At 42.6% G+C, this 24,038-nt stretch overlaps 1 protein-coding gene across 1 annotated transcript in view; it reads right to left on the bottom strand.

The window, feature by feature from the left end:
- Positions 1–24,038, bottom strand: part of fars2 (phenylalanyl-tRNA synthetase 2, mitochondrial) — a 119,771-nt gene that overhangs the window by 75,696 nt on the left and 20,037 nt on the right. The window contains 1 exon segment of the mRNA XM_090199015.1: positions 17,017–17,038. Within this exon segment, the coding sequence (XP_090055141.1) occupies positions 17,017–17,038 (22 nt within the window).

Consider the following 24,038-nt stretch of genomic DNA (forward strand, 5'->3'; position numbering starts at 1 on the left):
AATTATTATTATGTGATTAAACTAATCATATAAATGTAATCAACTCGGAAGTCGGGGCACCAAGGAAAATCTTCAGATTACAAAGTAATAATTTTCCTAATAACTTTTCAGATATTTTAATATCTGATCAATTAGTCTTCTAAATAATGAATTATTCTTTACCTCACATTAGTTTAATTCCACACATCGTAAATTGTTGGTTATCTGCACGAACCCAGCCTTCACTATGAATCATCCATACATCAATTGGCTTAATCATTTATTTACTAACCAACTAAATAATCACAGAAATGCATAACAAACAAACAGTAGGTATGGTTACAAGGAAATGATAGGGGATGTGCTCTAGTGGGCTAAACCGGTATGGTGGCTTGATAGACAAAGGGACTAAGAAGGATGCGAAAGACAAAAGACACTACACAGTTGATAATTATATTGATAGAAATACTAATCCTTTGCACATGAACACTCACTCATTAGGGAATATTTGCAATCAATATATATACAGTGCCTTGCGAAAGTATTCGGCCCCCTTTAACTTTGCGACCTTTTGCCACATTCCAGGCTTCAAACATAAAGATGTAAAACTGTATTTTTTTGTGAAGAATCAACAACAAGTGGGACACAATCATGAAGTGGAACGACATTTATTGGATATTTCAAACTTTTTTAACAAATCAAAAACTGAAAAATTGGGCGTGCAAAATTATTCAGCCCCCTTAAGTTAATACTTTGTAGCGCCACCTTTTGCTGCGATTACAGCTGTAAGTCGCTTGGGGTATGTCTCTATCAGTTTTGCACATCGAGAGACTGACATTTTTTCCCATTCCTCCTTGCAAAACAGCTCGAGCTCAGTGAGGTTGGATGGAGAGCATTTGTGAACAGCAGTTTTCAGTTCTTTCCACAGATTCTCGATTGGATTCAGGTCTGGACTTTGACTTGGCCATTCTAACACCTGGATATGTTTATTTTTGAACCATTCCATTGTAGATTTTGCTTTATGTTTTGGATCATTGTCTTGTTGGAAGACAAATCTCCGTCCCAGTCTCAGGTCTTTTGCAGACTCCATCAGGTTTTCTTCCAGAATGGTCGTGTATTTGGCTCCATCCATCTTCCCATCAATTTTAACCATCTTCCCTGTCCCTGCTGAAGAAAAGCTGGCCCAAACCATGATGCTGCCACCACCATGTTTGACAGTGGGGATGGTGTGTTCAGGGTGATGAGCTGTGTTGCTTTTACGCCAAACATAACGTCTTGCATTGTTGCCAAAAAGTTCAATTTTGGTTACATCTGACCAGAGCACCTTCTTCCACATATTTGGTGTGTCTCCCAGGTGGCTTGTGGCAAACTTTAAACAACACTTTTTATGGATATCTTTAAGAAATGGCTTTCTTCTTGCCACTCTTCCATAAAGGCCAGATTTGTGCAATATACGACTGATTGTTGTCCTATGGACAGTCTCCCACCTCAGCTGTAGATCTCTGCAGTTCATCCAGAGTGATCATGGGCCTCTTGGCTGCATCTCTGATCAGTCTTCTCCTTGTATGAGCTGAAAGTTTAGAGGGACGGCCAGGTCTTGGTAGATTTGCAGTGGTCTGATACTCCTTCCATTTCAATATTATCGCTTGCACAGTGCTCCTTGGGATGTTTAAAGCTTGGGAAATCTTTTTGTATCCAAATCCGGCTTTAAACTTCTTCACAACAGTATCTCGGACCTGCCTGGTGTGTTCCTTGTTCTTCATGATGCTCTCTGCGCTTTTAACGGACCTCTGAGACTATCACAGTGCAGTTGCATTTATACGGAAACTTGATTACACACAGATGGATTGTATTTATCATCATTAGTCATTTAGGTCAACATTGGATCATTCAGAGATCCTCACTGAACTTCTGGAGAGAGTTTGCAGCACTGAAAGTAAAGGGGCTGAATAATTTTGCACGCCCAATTTTTCAGTTTTTGATTTGTTAAAAAAGTTTGAAATATCCAATAAATGTCGTTCCACTTCATGATTGTGTCCCACTTGTTGTTGTTTCTTCACAAAAAAATACAGTTTTATATCTTTATGTTTGAAGCCTGAAATGTGGCAAAAGGTTGCAAAGTTCAAGGGGGCCGAATACTTTCGCAAGGCACTGTAGTGTGTAATGTATGTGCGTTAGTGGGTTGCAATGGACTTTTGAAGCAGCTATGTCCTTGTCGGAGAGGAGGAGGGACATTTAAGACGCTATGACATTATGTGTGATATATAAACTGATGTACATGGTATTTTAAGTAGAGCTCTCGGGAATAAACGCTATTGATTCATTTTGAGACTGATCTTTGCCTGTTTCATGCAAATAAGAACCTTACAAATTCTTAGAAACGGACTAAGTGTTTTGCTTTATTATAATTGAATTGGTTAATGAACATACAGGAATTAAATTCCTGTAACAGTTCTGGACACTACAGTAAAAATGGTTAACTTTGTTAAAGCAAGGCCCCTAAACTCTCGTGTATTTTCTGCACTATGCAATGATATGGGCAGCGACCATGTAACGCTTACAGAACTGTGCTGGTTATCAAGCGGAAAAGTATTGACATGTTTTTTGAATTGAGAGACGATTTTAAAGTTTTCTTTACAGACCATAATTTTCACTTGTCTGACCACTTGCATGATGTTTCTCACACAACTGGCCTATTTGTGTGATGTTTTTTCTCGCCTGAATGATCTGAATCTAGGATTACAGGGACTCACCGCAACTATATTCAATGTACAGGACAAAATTGAGGCTATAATTAAGAAGTTGGAGCTCATCTCTGTCTGCATTAACAAGGACAACATATGATTATTTTGTGTGCAAATGAACTCAAGCTTACGGACAATGTAAAATATGATATAGCGAAGCACCTGAGTGAGTTGGGTGCACAATTACACAGGTACTTTCCTGAAACGAATGACACAAATAACTGGATTCGTTATTCCTTTCACGTCCTGCCTCCAGTCCACCTACTGATATCTGAACAAGAGAGCCTCATCGAAATTGCAACAAACGGTTCTGTGAAAATTTAATTTAATTAGAAGCCACTGACAGATTTCTGGATAGGGCTGCGCTCAGAGTATCCCGTCTTGGCAAATCGCGCTGTTAAGACACTGATGCCCTTTGCAACCACGTACCTATGTGAGAGTGGATTCTCGGCGCTCACTACCATGAAAACTAAATACAGGCACAGACTGTGTGTGGAAAATTATTTACGCTATGTTAGCAAAAGACAACATTTGAGAGTGCGCTGACCCTGGTCTTAGAGGGGGTACGCAGCTGGAGGTTGAATGTTTGAAGGGGTACGGGACTATAAAAAGTGTGTGAACCACTGATCTAGCGAATAGGAGCTTTTAAGTCCTTGGGCCTCTTCACTCTTACACATTTTTATTGAAGACCAAAGATAGCACACCCAATTCAACTATTCAAGTGCTTAACTGGACTTGAAAAGCCCTGCTCTAGGGGACGAACTGGACAAGCAACGAGGAATTTGCAGGTGAGATTCTGGACAGCAAACTGTATCATCCAGTGCGTCACCTTAATAGTGTGTCAATAATCAATGGTAAGTTGTTTTGATGTCGATTGTTTTCTGACGATCCAGAATGTATTGTCAATGCATTTAATTGCCTTAAGATCAGTCCTGTATTGATGAACTATCTACAAGCCTAATGGAACATGCTTCCGTCCTATGCGGCTGAAGTTCGGTAAAGTTAACAAACCAGACAGACTGATAAGCCTTTCATTTGTGAGGAGGAAACCAGCAGAAAACCAATTATATTCAAAAATAATAAATCAGGGAAGACTAGTGTGTTTATTAATCTGATATTGTCCATGATATTTACATTACAGAAAATGGAACAGCCCTCACATACAGTAAGGTCCAAAAGTATTTAGACAGTAATTATTATTATTTTCTTCCCAATTTGGTAGTTACAATCGTAACCCATCACTGCAACTCTCGTACGAACTCGGGAGAGGCAAGGGTCGAGAGCAATGCGTCCTCCGAAACACGACCCTGCCAAGCCACACTGCTTGCTAAACCCCAAAGCCAGCCGCACCAATGTGTCAGAGGAAACACTGTACATCTGCCGAACAAAGTCAGTGTGCATGCGCACGGCCCGCCACATGGAGTCGCTAGAGTGTGATTGTACAAGGACATCCCGGCCGGCCAAACCCTCCCCTAATCCGGACGATGCTGGGCCAATTGTGCGCCGCCTCATGGGTCTCCCGGTCACGACCGGCTGCAACCTTGCCTGGGATCAAACCCGGGTCTGTAGTGACGCCTCAACCTCTGTGATGCACTGCCTTAGACCGCTGCGCCACTAGGGAAGCGACAGTGACACATTTTTTGTTGTTTTGGCACTGTACTCTAATTTGAGGGTATTTTCATACATATCGGGTTAACCGTTTAGAAATTACAGCCATTTTTGTACATATTCCCCCCCATTTTAAGTAACCAAAAATATTTGGACAAATTCACTTATGTGTATTAAAGTAGCACACAACGACAACATCAAGCTTGTGACTCTACAAACTGTTGGGATGTATTTGCAGTTTATTTTGGTTGTGTTTTAGATTATTTTGTGCCTAACAGAAATGAATGGTGAATAATGTATTGTGTCATTTTGGAGTCACTTTTATTGTAAATAAGAAAATAATATGTTTCTGAACATTTCTACATTAATGTGGATGCTACCATGATTTTGGATAATCCTGAATGAATCGTGAATAATGATGAGTGATGGGTTCAGTAGTGCTAACATTTTTTTGATTGTCAAACAGCAGCTGTACCACCTGGACTCATCCAATAGGAATGCTGATATCGTATCATCCTTTGTCTAACTATTGTGGCAACCAGTTAGTCTAAACGACAGTGATATAGATTTTTTTGCCCTGCAATCACATTGCTACAATCACTTAAAATAGTAGAGGGCATCAGTTGTCTTATGAGTGACAGGGGAAGATATCCAAAAAACTTTAGTCTGGAGGTGAAATTTGTCGCTTGACAGGGAAGGATAGGGGTGTCATCTGTACTCTGTTTATGATGATTCTGATGATTATTTGCTTAGCGAACTCTGTGACCCGCACAGAGATGAAGGCAGAGCAAACACCAAAGCTCCTCGTTTCCACTCCAGTCTCGTACTTTTCCCTCGACTGCAGAGGGATTCTGCTTTATATGGTAATGAGCAAGGGGAGCATGGCGGGTCAATGCTGACTGAAAAACACATATGAATAAATCTGAACTTCATAAGGAGGAATCAATCAGCCTCCCTTCCTTCCTCATACACAAAGTGAATACATTTACGTGTAATAAGATATACACATTCACGGTTAAATCTCTTAGTTACTTCCGTCCGCACACATACAGTGCAGTTGAGGTCGTGTATTGCTGTAGTGCACTGTGCAGCTGTTCAAAAAGAATCATTGTGCTCTTTCACTCACTGATCTGTGAGTGAGAGGCAGTGACGCACAAAAGATAAAAGACGGGAGTAAAAATCCTGACAGACGCTTGTGTGTGGCAGAGCTGTGCTGTGAGTCTTTGGCGACGAGCACTAACATCGCCACGGGTGCCAAGGACGTCAGCCAAAGGATGGCACGAAAGACGCACAGCATTCAGCTATGACCTCAGATGAAATACAGGGGGAGTGGGTCTGGAAGGGAGCAGTGTCTTACGAGGCCTGCCCAGCCCTCCCTCCACATCACACCCCAGTACCGCATAATCCTATGACGCTAGCCGCTTTCTCTTAGCCAATCACAGTGGGCGAGAGGAGATGTGTTTGGGGTGACGGGAGTGTGGCGTCTGACGGTATATCCACCTTGTGGTGACATCAGTAGTTCTAATAGTGTTACAACACGCACACACATCCATTGGCAGGGTTTAGTTTCACAGAAACTTTTATCCATTCAGCTCTCCCTCCTTTTTTTTCTCAAAATCTCTGCCACATTCTCTATTCCCCCAATAACTACCCACCTCTCCAATATCTCTTCCTCTGTTCTCTCCAATTCTTGCCCCCCCCCCCGTCTCCTTCTCTCCATCACTCACTCACATTCCTTTTTTACCTCCTCTCCTTTCCTTCCCTGCTGTCCGTCTCTTTCCATCAATTTTCATCTTGCTCTAGTTCCATTTCCTCTCACTCCTTTGATCCCTCTTCATTCATCTTCACCCGTTTCGCCTCTCACTAAAGCCAGATTTACCCACACCTCTTCTTCCTCTAGCCTAAATCCTATTGGCGGTCCCACAACCAATGTAAGTGGGAACTATGGGTAACTCTTTACATTAAGTTGCTCCAGTTTAATAACACTAATTACACTAGTCACAACATGTTAATACAATGTTGTTACATAGTATTTGGTAACTACATTATAACTGCATATTAATGGAGGTGAGTGGTTTTTGTAATTACACAAGATGAATGATGGACTGTCCCTTATTCCACCTGTGAAATGGCAAAAACTGCTTAACACCATTTCAATGTACTTCCAAAGTAATTACTAAAATGTAAAATGTTACATTGTTTGGTATCTGGGTTACGTTGACAAGACCATGACTGCCTGGGCTCCAATACAGAGACCAAGTGAAAATGTATTCACTGAATAAATAATTATCCTGTGTCATTCCATGTCATTTCAGCAAGCCATGACACCCTCCATCTCAGATTATTCTGAAATTGTTTCTGTAGCTCGAAATAGATAAAATAAGCATTCCAGAAACATTACTTGGTTGAAATATAACTTGATCTCAGAGAAATTAAGCAAATTGATTGCACCCAAATTGGCCATTTTGATTTATAGGACTCAATAATATTATAATAATATTCAATAATGATATTAGTTAACATCTGATTTGGACCAAACTTTTTCCTAACAATGAGTCCAAAGAAATTGTCAAAAAGGTATCCACGGCCCCTCCGTACTCCACGCCAATCATCCTATGTTGTCACCCCCTGACCTTAGTTATCTATGTTTTCTGTATTATTTTGGTCAGGTCAGGGTGTGACGAGGGTGGGTATGTGAGTTCTTGTCTTGTCTAGTGTTTTTGTATATCTATGGGGTTTTAGTATGTCTAGGTAAATGTAGGTCTATGGTGGCCTGAATTGGTCCCCAGTCAGAGGCAGCTGTTTATCGTTGTCTCTGATTGGGGATCCTATTTAGTTTGCCATTTTGAGTTTTGGGTTATTGTCTTTGTGTAGTTGCATGTCAGCACTCGTTGTATTAGCTTCACGTTCATTTTGTTAGTTTGTTTAGTGTTCTTCGTTAATTAAAGAAGATGTAGTCATATCACGCTGCGCCTTGGTCTCCTCACTATGACGAACGTGACATATCTAATGTATTTTTCCTGTTCAGAGAAATTTGTCATTTAAGTTGTTGGGTTTATGTCCCATCCTACATCCTGATATTACCAGGTTCTGACCACTAGATGGTGCCGTTCCTGCTATTAGGCGATTCTTTAAAAAAGACATGAGTAAACTTACAATAGCATGCTAAATATATTATGTTAAGAGACTACAGGCACCTGCACATTTTTTTACATGGTCAATGGAAATTGTAAGGTAAGGTAATTGTGATATTTACACCGATCTTCATTTGCATAGTGTGATTAAAATGGATTTCCAAGACAATATTGGCTCAGGCGTTCTGTGGTGCCGTATTGAACCACAATAATGAATAATTAATGCCGCAACATAAATAATGCAGTTTGATTAGCAACAAAGTGCAATGTTTTTGTTGCGATTTATAAATCAATACAAGCCAAGGGAAGAGATGAGGTGGGTTTAGAAAAGAGATGGGTTTCTCCTTTCTGATAGAAAGGTAGAGAGAACATTGTATGCAAGAAGCCAGTTTTTTACATTTTGGGGTGAAAGGTAGCCCAAAGGGAGGCATCAAGTGATGAAGAAGTTATGACTGGCTACCGGAGGGCTTCTAGTGTCAGATCATTACTACCACTATCCTTGAGTAAGGCAACTCCAAAAATAACTCTCCATCTAGGGGCACTGCACCATGGCTCACCCTGTGCCTCTAAACATGTGTGTGTGTTTTGGTGTGTGTGTGTCGGGCTTAGGGAAAAGGCATTAGGTACATTTTCATTCTAATCAAATGGACAAAGTATTCGATTTTATGTTGCCAATTCACAAGCAGCCTGTGAGTTACCTGTTCAAACCCAGACCTCTTTCAGTCATCTCACTTTCAGACATTCAGGCAAAGATAAATCTACTTAAAGCAATAGAGGAAATTAAAGAGAAAGTCACATTGGCGCCGCACATATTCAAAGCCTCTGCAGGCGCAGTCAAAAGACGCTAACTTTTGTAGAGCCTGTTTTATTCATGTGACAATGAACCATGTCGTCTTTTAAATGAAAAGGAGTGGGCCCTTGCCCAGACCTCTCTATTTAACTTCCTTTACAGAGGGAAAAGTGGACATGTTCTTCCTACTCTGAGGAGCAGAGACGAACTAGCCATAGGGCAATTTCGGAAATTTTGGAAGCACGGTTTAACCCTGTCAGATGGGCTGGTTAATCTTGAGCCCAATGGGCCTGGTCGGTGTGGTGCTTAGAAGATACAGATGATACAGTCTTATGCTCAGCTGGCCCCTCCCCGGATTTTGTGTTAAACGCTCTACAACAAAGCTTTCTTAGTGTCCAACAAGCTTTCTCTACCTTGAACCTTGTTCTGAACACCTCCAAAACAAAAGCCATGTGGTTTGGTAAGAAGAATGCCCCTCTCCCCACCGATGTGATTACTACCTCTGAGGGTTTAGAGCTTAAGGTAGTCTCCTCATGCAAGTACTTGGGAGTATGGCTAGACGGTACACTGTCCTTCTCTCAGCACATATCAAAGCTGCAGGCTAAGGTTAAATCTAGACTTGGTTTCCTCTATCGTAATCGCTCCTCTTCCACCACAGCTGCCAAACTAAACCTGATTCAGATGACCATCCTACCCATGCTAGATTACAGACACGTAATTTATAGATCGGTGGGTAAGGGTGCTCTCGAGTGGCTACATGTTCTTTACCTACCAATCCTCGACTTTGGCGATGTCATTTACAAAATAGCCTCCAATACCCTACTCAACAAATTGGATGCAGTCTATCACAGTGCAATCCGTTTTGTCACCAAAGCCCCATATACTACCCACCATTGCGACCTGTACGCTCTCGTTGGCTGGCCCTCGCTTCATACTCGTCGCCAAACCCACTGGCTCCATGTCATCTACAAGACCCTGCTATGTAAAGTCCCCCCTTATCTCAGCTCGCTGGTCACCATAGCATCTCCCACCTGTAGCACACGCTCCAGCAGGTATATCTCTCTAGTCACCCCCAAAACCAATTCTTTCTTTGGCCGCCTCTCTTTCCAGTTCTCTGCTGCCAATGACTGGAACGCACTACAAAAATCTCTGAAACTGGAAACACTTATCTCCCTCACTAGCTTTAAGCACCAACTGTCAGAGCAGCTCACAGATTACTGCACCTGTACATAGCCCACCTATAATTTAGCCCTAACAACTACCTCTTTCCCAACTGTATTTAATTTATTTATATATTTTTTTCCTTTGCACCCCATTATTTTTATTTCTACTTTGCACATTCTTCCATTGCAAAACTACCATTCCAGTGTTTTACTTGCTATATTGTATTTACCTTGCCACCATGGCCTTTTTTGCCTTTACCTCCCTTCTCACCTCATTTGCTCACATTGTATATAGACTTGTTTATACTGTATTATTGACTGTATGTTTGTTTTACTCCATGTGTAACTCTGTGTCGTTGTATCTGTCGAACTGCTTTGCTTTATCTTGGCCAGGTCGCAATTGTAAATGAGAACTTGTTCTCAACTTGCCTACCTGGTTAAATAAAGGTAAAATAAAATAAATAAAAATAAATACCATTCGGCCATCAGATTTGCCACCAATGCTCCTTATAGGACACATCACTGCACTCTATACTCCTCTGTAAACTGGTCATCTCTGTATACCCGTCGCAAGATCCACTGATTGATGCTTATTTATAAAACCCTCTTAGGCCTCATTCCTCCCTATCTGAGATACCTACTGCAGCCCTCATCCTCCACATACAACACCCGTTCTGCCAGTCACATTCTGTTAAAGGTCCCCAAAGCACAAACATCCCTGGGTCACTTCTCTTTTCAGTTCGCTGCAGCTAGCGACTGGAACGAGCTGCAACAAACACTCAAACTGGACCATTTTTTTATCTCCATCTATTCATTCAAAGACTCAATCATGGACACTCTTGCTGACACTTGTGGCTGCCTCGTATTATTGTCTCTACCTTCTTGCCCTTTGTGCTGTTGTCTGTGCCCAATAATGTTTGTACCATGTTTTGTGCTGTACCATGTTGTGCTGCTGCCATGTTGTGTTGCTACCATGTTATTGTCATGTTGTGTTGCTACCGTGCTGTGTTTTCGTGTGTTGCTGCCATGCTTTGTTGTTTTATTAGGTCTATCTTTATGTAGTGTTGTGGTGTCTCTCTTATCATGATGTGTGTTTTATCCTATATTTATTTTAAATTTTTAATCCAAGCCCCCAAAAGGAAGCCTTTTGCCTTTTGGTAGGCCGTCATTGTAAATAAGAATTTGTTCTGAACTGACTTGCCTAGATAAATAAAAGGTTAAATAAAAAAGAAAGAAAGAAGCAAATAATGGGCCAGTGTGGTTCATCTTTCACCCAAGGGGCCTGGCCGGTGTGTGGGGACTAGAGGGAAAAAATAAGCTGGTGTGTTAAAAATGCCTAGGCCAATTTCTGGTCCCAGTCCATTCCTGCTGAGGAGGCATGGAAGCCACAAAGGTCAGAGGGCCCATAATGGTGGATAATAAGATACTGAGATGGATGGGTTAATCTCTCTAGGGTCTGGAAGGGTTGAGCTTTCCAGAGGAAAGCATGTTGACTGCATGTAAAAAAAAAAATGTGACACAGAATAATGAGCTTGTGTCTCCAGTACATACAGGTCACCACACAAGTGCCCTTAGCCTGCAATTGCGCATAATACACTTTTCAAAGAACCAATCCCACTGGGCACAGATGTCAGTTCAACATCTAGTTTTGATTTACATTTGGTTGAGTTAACAACTAACATGAATTCAACATGAAATCAACTAAATATTTCACCATGTCTTTAGATTTAGGTTAAAAATTGAGTGAAAAAAAGACAAAAATACCCCTTACGTTGTTGACTTTTAGCAAATGCACATAGATTTTTGGGGTTGAAATGACGTCGAAACAATGTTGATTCAACACATTTTTGCCCAGAGGGATGCCTTTATTTCCATGGCTTTAAAAAGCTGAATACTCAGCTGAATACCGTTTCCCTAATTGTCGTGTGTCTTGGTGTCAGATCTATGAGCTAATTCTGCCTTTGTCTTAAATCTCTGAGGACTTTTGACTCCAAACTTCCTTTTCGACAACGGCATCGAGAATAGCAAATTATTCATGAGGGGGATGACAACGAGGCTTAACCTGCTCTAAATGGCGGATCAAGACTAAGCTGTGTCGAGTTCCAGTTTAGGAAACTTCCTCTCTTCACTCCCCTGCCATTTACCTCTAATCCTTTTCAAATTAAATGTGCCTTTCAGCGCTGCATATCTGATTCTTCGATGTATAGGCAAACAGTGTTTTTTTTTCCTGGCATGCAAATAAAAAAATAAAAAAATAAACCCATCTGATCAAGGAGCTTTGTCAAATGTCGGTTCAAGAGATCACTGACCAGGGTCGGCCACCTTTCGAACCAAAGACGGTTGTGAAACTCCTATTTTATTATCCCAATTACAAAATTCCATATTTGTTTCCTCACTTTGTTATTCTGTGGAAAAGGACAGAGTGCAATCCACCATTCCACCTTCCGGTATGTTAACGTAGCCACTGTCACTAGCCGCTAACTTGAGCGTTTACCAACCAAATTGATCATTTGGGTAAACTATGCCTTTAAAACATTCAGTGAAATTAGCTTGTTGGGTTAATAATTAAGCCATTACGTCTCAATTAGCTTAACATGGCTGATCGTGGATGACTGTTGGGTCCCCAGTCTGCAGCTGCCAGGGGACACAGGGCCCACACACTCACAGTGACATGTTCATCATCACTCCCTCGCTACTTCTTCACGTCAGGAAGTCAATTCACAAATAGATTCATATGCAGCCAGAAAAATATGTCTGGCAATCCAATTTGGAGTTCTGACTTCATTTCCTTTTGGGAAGGGGCATAAAGTCTCTGGTTGACTTCACATCAAATTATTTTGCCATCTTTGTATATTTGAGGTTGTAGTGTACATTTACTCAGGAGTATGCAGGTTCCCTTTGTTTTATGCAGAAGTGAAAAGGGTGCTATTACTCCACTGCAGTATTTTCTATCAGCACACATTTTACTGGCAAACTAGACAAGCCAGGCTCTTTATCCAATGTAAAGCTAAGTTAATCAGTTCATGAGGAAAGTGTTTCAGTGTAAGGAAAAAGACCCGTCACTGAACACACCAAAAACAGAGATATTGATGAGTGTTGATCCCAGTGGAGTCTGCTGATGAGAGGACAGCTCATAATAATGACTGGAACGGAGCAAATGGAATGGCATCAAACCATGTGTTTGATGTATTTGATACCATTCCACCTACGCCACTCCAGCCATTACTACAAGCCCGTCCTCCCCAAATAAGGTGCCACCAACCCCCTGTGGTTGAACCCCCTTTCTGTTGGAGTGCGGTGAGGGGTAGCGTCATCATATCCACGCCCTCGCCAGCACCTTAAGTCATGTAGTCAGCCTGGAACATTCCTGTTGGCTTGTAAGTGTACACAGCTGACTCGTGAACTCTTTAAGGGTGTGGCTGGCAGCTCAATTAGCCACCATACCATTATCGTCTCACATGTCTCTGTACTAGAATCTTAGCCTAGCTTAGAGGGTTATCCTACGAAGCAGGTTTTAGGAGTTAGTGAGGTAACTTTGGTCATCCGGGGCAGGCTAACTCCACTTACCCTGAATGAAATGACTGAGCTGCGCGTTGAGGACCAATTAATTCAGATTCCCTCCCTTTTGCAAAGATTGCGTCATCATCCCTTAATTTGAGGACGACTGATTAAATAATTTAGTAATCAAATGGTATTTTTTGTCAACTTTTTGTTGTTGTTGAAATATCACATTTAGTAATGTAAAACTTCGTGTGACTTAATCAAAGACACCAAAGACGACATTAATGATAAGCAATAAAATGTCGACACTTCTAAAAGCCTCTTTCACGCCACAGCCTGCTGAATTTGTAAGATAACTTTTCTTTCATTTTGATTTCATCACAAATGAAAATGTAGGACTGACTCACCCATGGATTAATGCTTCAGCATCGTCTCAATGAAGAGTTTGGCGTTTCGACGAGCCATGTGCGACATGCACGCTCAGTTTACAAGCCTGCTCGAGTACGAGGCAGGCGGATGAGCAATATCCACCATCATAGTACGGATAAAGCCTGAGCTGGAATGTGATGCTAACAGAAGCTGTTAAGCGTTAGAAAACCCTTGTAGATCTAGCTTGCTTCGTAGGATATCCCTCTGGTCTGGGGCAGCGCACATCCCCACGTGCTGCCACAAAGTCTAGTCCCCAAATCTGGTATGTTTCTCTTATATTCAGTTACTTTGGTGTAAAAAACTGTTTCCTCTGCAATTACCCTGCAATTTGTATGTATTCCGATACCTACAAATGTTATAATGAACTTGAACTACCCTTTAACCCCTTACCCTTAGCTTTGGCATAATATCTAGCACTGCTGTAAGAGTATCCTTACATCACTTTGGTGGAGATCATGAAGAATCTTAGGAATCAACTTTCCAAAGGTTGTGAATTAACATATAATAGTTGCCGGGACTGGGATCAATTCCATTTCAAGAATGGAGAAATCCAGATTTAAAAGAAATGGAACTTTAAAATGGGACCCAATGCTGATTTTAACCATTTATTTAGGCATTGAATAACATTTCCTTTGGGATTTTTCTCCTAATGGAATGACTGAATAACCCCCAATGCTAACCCTCTCTCTAGCTAGAGATGGTCATCCTGTAAAGTTGGTGTTGTTGTGAGATTATCTTCCCCTGTCCAATCCAATCCTCTCCTCCACAATATCGATCCCCTTTGTCTTTCTCACAGAAACCTCACAAACTAATCTCTCCCTCCATGTTTATGTCTGCCTTCTTCTCTGTCTCCCAAAAATAGGCTAATTAACAGATTGCTAATTCAATTATGTCATTTAATTCAACTTCTGTTGAAATATACATTTGAAGCTCGAGGTCAACTTGTTCCTGCAAATTTGCATTCGACCTACATTCATTTCAACCACTGTAATCAATCCCTGATTATTTCATCATCACAAACACTGCTCCTGTTTTACACGGAAGAGTATAAGGACCAACAGTGTTTTTGATTAATATCAAGATTAATATGTTCATTCTTTGAGATCGAGACAAAATACTTGAATAAAGTTTCAATATTTTGAGAATAAAGTCAAAAGATTTTGAGAATAAAGTCCATTTAAAAAAAAATATATATTTGCTCAAGTGTCCTTTATAATAGTGAGGAGCCAAGTGACATAAAGGCCTATTATGGAGTACACCTTATATGAAGGATGACATACAGAATTGTGCGTCCATAATTGATTTGTGTGGTATGCATCCAAATGCTTTTTGAACCCTTTGAGTCGTTTTCATCATAAGAAAGTGAGCTACTGCACTTATACAACCATGCATATAATAAAGCAAAATAAACCTAGCAAAAATATAGCACTGCTTATTGCCAGGGCTATTAAAAGACATGGTTAAATGACTTGCTCTACCATGGACTACTTGCATTGCTGATCTGCAATATATGAAGTTGTAATTTACTTCCAAAACATTTTCCACGATAAAGATGATTGATTTTCCCAATTTCCCAAACATTTAAATAGTCCTGTGTCATAAATACGCAGACTTGCTTAATTTAAACCCATCAATGGATTGCATGATTATACAACAGAGTTGAGAGCGAGAGATCCAGGCACATTGGAAAGTCAGTTGCATCAAGAGCTATTTTCTCTCCCATCATAGCAAATGATATGAACACGCAAACAAAACCATGAGGAAAATGTAGAGTTCAAAACCGTTCTTTACCAAGGTGGAAGGTGCTGCCTTTAACGTCCAGTAAAACTACATTCCTCAAATGTGTACTTACTGGCTAAAGAAAAGCCACTATTATTAGTACAAATCTAATCCTTTTATATCCAAAACATACACATTTTGCAAGCATGAGCTAACATAGAATCAACATTGTAACTTACTAGAGTAGCTGTACTCTAGAAGCATCTGCGTTTATAACCTGTAGCAAGCTGACGTGTAACCATGACGACATTGCCTCGAATCTGCATTAGCATAAGGCTACTCCCACGGGTTACCTCTGAAATAGGATTGATGCAGATTGGAGAGATTCACTGTACAATACATCATTATGATGTGTTTGGAACAACAACTATCTATCTGGGAGCCATTCGGGCTGCATTGGTGGTGCTTGGAGAGGTGGGTTGTAAAACTACCAAGTAAATGTTGAAGGGACATTTCAACCACTGCTACATAGATCAATAATTCATGCTAGTAATTACCAATATTATTTATCTGAATACTTCCTGCACCATTCTGATCACCACAACACCCACACATTTAACAAGTGGTTTAACAAGGTCGAGGGATTGATTTTTCTGGAATAGTCTGAGATGAGCCAGCGGGGAAGGAAAGAACTAGTGTGTAACTCAACAATCTAAAGTACCTAACTCTCCTTGACTTTATCCTTTCATCTGTGCTGCTGATTTGAAAGAACTGAAAAGGCAGTCAGTCTCTCTCTCTCTCTCTGCATTCATTGTGTTTGAGGTTTTGGTGGGACAGGATTGGAGGGCAAGAGGGGACATGTTATCATATATGTCAATATCTCTACATACAGTGCATTTGGAAAGTATTCAGAACCCTTCCCTTTTTCTACATTTTGTTACGTTACAGCCTTATTCTAAAAGTGATTAAATAAAACAATGTCCTCATCAATCTACACACAATACCCCAAAATGACAAAGGGTTTGCAAATGTATTGACTTTTTTAAAAAATTCAGGCCCTTTGCTATGAGACTCGAAATTGAGATCAGGTGCATCCTGTTTCCATTGATCATCCTTGAGATGTTTCTGGAACTTGATTGGAGTACACCTGTGGTGAATTCAATTGATTTGGCATGATTTGGAAAGGCACACACCTGTATATATAAGGTCCCACAGTTGACAGTGCATGTCAGAGCAACAACCAAGCCATGAGATCGAAGGAATTGTCTGTAGAGCTCCGAGACAGCATTGTGTCGACGCACAGATCTGGGGAAGGGTACCAAAACATTTCTAAAGCATTGAAGGTCAACAAGAACACAGTGGCCACCATCATTCTTAAATGTAAGAAGTTTGGAACCACCAAGACTCTTCCTAGACCTGGCCGCCTGGCCGAACTGAGCAATCAGGGGAGGAGGGCCTTGGTCAGGGAGATGCCCAAGAACCCGATCATCACTCTGACAGAGCTCTGGAGTTCCTCTGTGGAGATGGAAGAACCTTCCAGAAGGAAAACCATCTCCGCAGCACTCCACCAATCAGGCCTTTATGGAAGATATGCCAGACGGAAGCCACTCCTCAGTAAAAGGCACATGACAACCCACTTCGAGTTTGCCAAAAGGCACCTAAAGGACTCTCAGACCATGGAAGTAAGATTCTCTGGTCTGATGACACAAACTACTTGGCCTGAATGCCAAGTCTGTAGGAAACCTGGCACCATCCCTATGATGAAGCATGGTGGTTGCAGCATCATGCTGTGGGGATGTTTTTTAGGTGCAGGGACTGGGAGACGAGTCAGAATCGGGGGAAAGATTAACAGAGCAAAGTACAGAGACATCCTTGATGAAAATCTGCTCCAGAGTACTCAGACTGGGGCGAAGGTTCACCTTCCAACAGGACAACGACCCAAAGCACACAGCCAAGACAATGCAGCAGTGGCTTCTGGACAAGTCTCTGAACATCCTTGAGTGGCCCAGACAGAACCCGGACTTGAACCCGATCTAACATCTCTGGAAAGACCTGAAAATAGCTGTGCAGCAATGCTCCCCATCCAACCTGACAGAGCTTGAGAGGATCTGCAGAGAAGAAAGGGCGAAACCCCCCAAATACAGGTGTGCCAAGCTTGTAACGTCATACCAAAGAAAACTTGAGGCTGTAATTGCTGCCAAAGATAGTTCAACAAAGTACTGAGTAAAGAGTGTGAATACTTATGTAAAATGTGATATTTCAGGTTATTATTTTTAATACATTTGTTTTTGCTTTGTCATTATGGGGCGTTGTGTATAGATTGAGGGGGGAAAAAACAATTTCATCAATTTTAGAATAAGGCTGTAAAGTAACAAAGTGGAAAAAGTCAAGGGGTCTGAATACTTTCCGAATGCACTGTACATGTGCTATTTACTCCATAAATGCCCATTCGATGCCCCCTCAGGGCTACATTGTTTATCTGGGCACAAAGCGACACAATGTTTGGTGGAAGAATTTCAGCTTGATGGGCTTTGATAACCAGCTCAGCCTCAAGCTATTTTGCATCCAGCAGGCACAATCTGGCACATGATGTCTTGACATAATTTTCTGGTTTTCTGGTTGAGAAGACATTACCAGATGACAACCAAATTGTCTCTGTTACACCAGGTAACCTTATTGTTTCTGACAACAGGGAAAGACGTCATATTTTTTACGTTATCTGGTTTGATAACCAGACTACAACCATGACAACATCCATATTGGAGACAACATCCATACAGTTTTGGCCGCCGGGGCACAGTTCATCCCTGTACCATTGAATTCTCTCTCCATATCATCTATCGGTCTTTGCCCCCACCTGGGCTTGAGACAAATGTCAATGGCTGTGTTCGTGCAGCTGCTGCTGCAGACTCGGTGGTACAGCACATTTCCCTGCAGAAAAGGCTTTTTTTCAAAGCTCCTGAAGCGGATTAACACAGTGGCGGCTCTTGTCCCATATCCCCGCTCATTAACGAGAGCCTGGACAAAGGAACAAGCTGCCACGGGGCTGTAGCCCGACATGACTAAGGGAAAAGTAGAGTTGCTGTGGTGTTGCCACTCGTCTGTTCCTTCTCCGCCTTGTCTTTGCTCGCCACTTGTGTTATAATTAGCATTCTCGTCTCTCACGCTCCCACGCAGACGGCTCCCCCCGTCGCCGCATCGCGGGCGAAACAAATTAACAAAAATAAGCTGATCGATTAATAATGCCATGACAACCGCAACAGCATCGTTTGGCGAAACAGGCTTTCGAGGCCGCCGCACTCTTATGCCACCTCGGTAAAACCGCAATGCACAAGTGGCGTGCACTCATTAAATATAATTGCTGCACTCATGTATATCTTCATTAGCTTGCATTCCTATCTCGTAGAGAATAAACATCTGTGTTAGTAAAACACACACGCTTTCACTCACACACAGACACGCACACACACACACCACCTTCACAGTTCGAAGCAGGGGTAGAAGTGTGAATGACAGGTGATGCGACACATGCTACCATGCTGTAGCACACGGTGTCTTCTCACCGTCAGTGTCTTCTATAGACTCTCCCCCTCCCTCCCTCCCTCCCTGTTCTCCACCTTTCCTCACCAACACATTTCAAGCAGTGTTTACCTGGCTCACTGACTCCAGTTTCAAACCACTAGTATTTGTTTGCTGAGCGGAGACTCGCGACTGATAGACCCTGTTTCTACGAATGACTTTTTACAAGCATAGAGCTTGTCTCCTTTTCCAGAGTGCTTTGTTCCTTGTCTGTCGATTCCCCATGCTGGCGAGGTGCCAGACGCCATCCTTCCTTCCCCGGCCCGCGTTTACGATGCGCCTCACATCGCATATCTTACTCCATTGATTGCTGAGTCAGCGAAGGGCCTGCACACACACACACACACACACACACAAAATCTCTCGCTCTCTCTCATACACAGACAAAGCAGACAGACCATTTAATGAACACTCACTGTAGATAAAGACAACATTGCTCCAAACTTCTAGCAGATATTATGACACATTATTCCAGCTCATGACCATGGACTACCACTCAAACAGACTAGAAACGTTGGATGATGTTACGTTTGAGTTCACAAGAAAATATAATCCCTTTGAGCTTTGGAAAAGCTATAATATATGGGGGAATATAATATATGGGGGCCTCCTGACTGGTGCAGCAGTCTGAGGCACTGCATCGCAGTGCTAGCTGCGTCACTACAGATCCTGGTTTGATCCCAGGCTGTATTGCAGCTGCAGCCCAGAGTCGTCCGGGTTAGGGGAGGGTTTGGCCGTCCGGGTTGTCCCTTGTCTCATCGCGCTCTAGTGACTCCTGTGGCAGGCCGGGTGCAATGCACTCTGACACGGTTGCCAGGTGTACGGTGTTTCCTCCGACACATTGGTGCGGCTGGCTTCTGGGTTAAGCGAGCGTTGTGTCAAGAAGCAGTGCGGCTTGGCAGGGTCGTGTTTCGGAGGAAGCACGGCTCTCGACCTTCGCCTCTCCCGAGTCCATACGGGAGTTGCAGCAATGAGAGAAGACTGTAACTACCAATTGGATATCACGAAAAGGCGTAAATAAAGGTGTTCATTTTTTTTTAACAAATTATAAGAATATAACATATAAGGTATGACCTTTTAAAGCTGAATTACTGCTGTCCAAAGTCCACTCCACTTCAGTAGCTTCTGCGCATCATTGGTTGAACTAAGGCTGTTCTGACTAAAAACAAGGCCTATTGAAATCAGCAAGGCATACTGTGGCAAAATTAAATCAATGTTTATCAATTTTACTTGGTTCAAAAATGTTCTCCCCCATTTTGTGCCTTTTGTCTTCTCAAAAGGGCAAAACAAATGGATAAAGACTGAATCAATAGCAACTCAGAAGGATGAAAATCTAAAATGGACAAGGGCAGGAATTGTAAGGAATCTGTCAAGGGTTCTGTATTTACAGGACAAAGGACCTGGATATGAATAACAATAGCAAATTATTCCACACTAAGAAATAAGAAAAGTTTGCATCAAAGATACATAGACCTCCACCTCGGGATCATCTTTCACGCAATTATGCATATACATGCATAATGAGCATATCAGTGAATATACTGTATATATATATATATATAACATGTTGAGCAATAGGGGGCCTAAGCCACTGCATCAAGCCGGTGTTTTAACTAGGCCACAATGACTCTCCTGCTTTTACCTCCATTTTGCCCTCTCAATGACAACCTCTCTCCCTCTCTCTATCCATCTTGCTCTCTCTGTTAGTATTTTTCTCCTTAAATGTCTGGGTCTATTTGGCCCCTGCCTCTGCAAGCTGGCTGAAATGGAACGCTGCACAAACAAATGTTCGTTCTGGCCCCTGCAAACCCAGGGGACAGGGGGTTGTAGTTGGTGTGTGCGCGTGTGTTTGTGGACCAGCTGTCTCCATCCTGTCCCACCAGTGATTGCCTCCAGTGGGACCACTGGGACTGGGGCTAGAGGAGGGGGAGGGGCCACGTGCCAATTGCTTTGGGGTTAAGGGCCAGAGAGTGGGAGGAGTTGCCACCTTAACAAAACATAAGGGGTCACAGCGTTGACTGGTTGCTTCTTGTCTCCAGTCTCTCTCTTCCCTCTCTCTGCCTGCCCTCCCGCATTCCCTCTCTGTATCTCTCTCTCCATTACAGTCTACAGATATTTTCTTTGTATACTGCCGTCTCCATCTTTGTCTCTCAGTAGAGATACCAATCACTGACTGTAAATATGTATTGTTTTTATCGATCCTTGCTTGGCTCTACCTCTATCTACATCTTTTCCCATCCTAATCACTCATCAGCAGTGCTTTATTTCCCTTTACCTTTATCCATGCATCCTTCTCCAACAAGGGGAACTGGCTTTAATAATTAAAAAAAAAAGATGGGCGCGGGTAGACAGTCAGGGGGGGAATTTAGTAAACCGTCAACGAAGGGAAATAAAATCCCCGATCTGACAGAAGAAAGTGTAATGTGGGTGGAGACATCGAGAGGGGGTGGGTCAGAATGTGCACATGATTTATTCAGAAAAAAAGGATGTGGAAAGGGGAGGGAGGCATTAAGACTGAAGGTGCCACCTGAACCAACCTCGATCCGACCAGCCTATCCAAACGCCCCACGCCCCTCTGCTATCCCTTGAGCCCTCGGGCCCTCTGGCACGGGGACTTGAAGGGCCGTTAATTGTCACCCGAACACGGTTTTAATCACATTGGCGGTGCCTCCCCCTCCACAACAGAAGACCTTTCGTGCCCTCCGGGGCGTGACTAACCTGAGGCGGAGGGGGGAGGGACGTGTGCCGTCATTAACACCGGGTCCCATATGCTGTGGCCGGTTTCTGGGGAGACCCTCAGTAGCACACCCTTTCCACCACACACACCCTTGTCCCCCCTTCAGCTCCCTGTGGAATAGATGCGAATGAGGGGATTACACACCGGCGCTCTAATGAATAACTAAGCCAGCACTAATGGAGACTGGAGACCCCATCTCCCCCTCCCTTACTTCATCCATCCATCCCTCCTCCTTTGATCCGTCCCTTAACCCCAAGCCTGTGGCACGCTTCGTCCACGTTACGCATATGGCTGGTCACGCTCGAGAGACAAATAAATAACCACCTCACACACACACACACACCCACAACCCCCCCCCCCCCCCCACCCCCGCTGGCATCCCGGCTGCTGGTCCCGTCTGGAGAGAGACCCCTGCTACATGTTTAATTCTATCGCTCTCTTTTCCTCTCTCGCTCTCACTCTGCCAGCTTTTTCTTATTGTCTCACTGCTCCAAAGAGAAAGGGGGAGTGCCTGCATGTGTGAGTGTGTGAGGGTGGGTGTGTGTGAGGGGACGGAATGAGGAGTTGCCTTGGAAACGGGAGGCACACTGATCTGCCGCAGTGAAGAAATGGGGGGAGAGGGAGAGGGAGAGAGACAGAGTTGAGAGAGTGAGAATGAGGAGCTAGTGTGTAAGAGTGTGGGTGTCTGTATGCATGTGTGTGTGTTAGAGAGAGAGATAGGGAATGAGAGTGGCAGGGTGCGGTTAACAAAGTCCCTGCAGTGAAGAGGGGAAGAATGAGAGAGGGAACTTGGGATAGAGACTTAAAGGAGAGAATGCAGGTGTGGGTCTGTGTGTGCATATGTGGGCACGTGGTTTGTGTGTGTGTAGTTTGACAAAGTCATTGAATAAAAAGCCTCTCCCATGCATTAATGTCAAGAGCATGGCAACAGAGCCCAAGGGCAGAGGGACACTTCCATTGATATGCAATCACTCTCCACTCCAGTGTGGACTGGTCCCATTAAAATGACACACAGACACACACACCCCCACCCCATCCTAACGCAGCAGGCGTAAAAAGACGCCTGAGTGGAGTTCCCACATCCGGTTTTCAGCGGAAAAGAAAGCTAGGTTGAATTAGCCATATCCCTAAAAAGTGGACGGGGTGCTCCCTCCCAGACATGCTGATGGCTCTAGAGATGGAGTTCATAGCGACATAATGTGTCACCCCAGTTTTGCATGCCTATTCATTTTCCCAGTGAGAGCGTTGCAGGTGGAATGATCAGGGTCTACAGAGCCATAAACAATCCCAATTACAGTCAATGGAACAGATGATATTTCCCACTGCAACCAGCTGTCAATTCTACATACAAACAGCCACATGAAGATAGTCAACAGTAGAACACAAAGGATCTGTGTTCAAAAGTCACGAAAGGGAAGAAAACATTCCAGAACGACAAAAAATGCGGACATACTATTTGAACGTGTCTAATAAGAAATGCTGGTGTTCGTTTTTGCGTGGCAACGCTCTTTAAAACCTTTTGCCATGGTGTGCCCTGATGAACAAGGCTACTGGGTTTCAAAGATGAAAACACTTTAATAGTGTGAGAAGAAAAATAATCACAACTATATTTATAACATAATCAAGTCAATCATGTTTGACAACAATAGTTGTTAAAAACACAAAGTTGCATTGCTGGTACAATTTAAAACACTGTGTGTGGGTTTGATTGGATAATAGAGCCTGTGCCGGGAACATTTCCCAGATTTTTTTTAGGACAAAACCCGGGAAATTACAACATTTCTCCCCAATGTCGGCACTAATGCAATTCCACAGCAGCATACGATTAGCAAAAAAAATGTAACAGCACATTATACAAACAGGTTGTCGCATGGAAGCCTTTAGCCCAGCGTATTTACTTCACACAAAGTCTGCATAAATTCAAAGCACACACATAGTTGACACTGCCGAACTACACAAGCGACCCAAATGCAGTTAATAAACCCTACAGGAAATCCCTACAGTATAGCAGATAAAAGAATGTGTCTCTTTGAGCTGTCATTGTGAGTTTTCAGACAGTCACAAATTTGATAGGTCTATGCAAAATTCACTACATATGCATCTCTGTCATAGACATGAAGTCTGCTTCCATTTCTCTTCATGCCTCTGAATTGTTATCTCCTCCTATCCTTGAGCCTTGGCTATTTTTCTATCCAGTCCCAATTCCACTGAAACCCAAAATCCTTACTCGCATGAAAACACCTAACTTTATTCTGTAATACTGTATATAGGTTGCATAACCAAAGCACGTCTCTTGCCTATGCATGTCAAGATATCCCCTGCTTCTCTGTGCTGTCTCGTATTTGCTTCCCATATGAGAGCTTGGGTAGATAACGTGTGGTCAACAAGCGGTTTTAGAGTAGATATGGATATTTTTATAACAGAATTGGTCCCCATTGAGATACCTTGATATTTAAACTATACTGAACAAAAAATATAAACGCAAGATGCAACAATTTCAAAGATTTTACTAAGTTACAGTTCATAGAAGGAAATCAGTCAATTTAAATGAATTCATTAGGGGCTAATCTATGGTTTTCACATGACTGGGTATGGTGCAGCCATGTGTTGGTGTTGGCTTTGGGGATGAACAGTGAAATATACCTGCTGGAGTGC

This window comes from Oncorhynchus mykiss, chromosome 15, assembly GCF_057628025.1.
Source record: "Oncorhynchus mykiss isolate SJ-2025 chromosome 15, ASM5762802v1, whole genome shotgun sequence".
Classification (NCBI taxonomy): domain Eukaryota; kingdom Metazoa; phylum Chordata; class Actinopteri; order Salmoniformes; family Salmonidae; genus Oncorhynchus; species Oncorhynchus mykiss.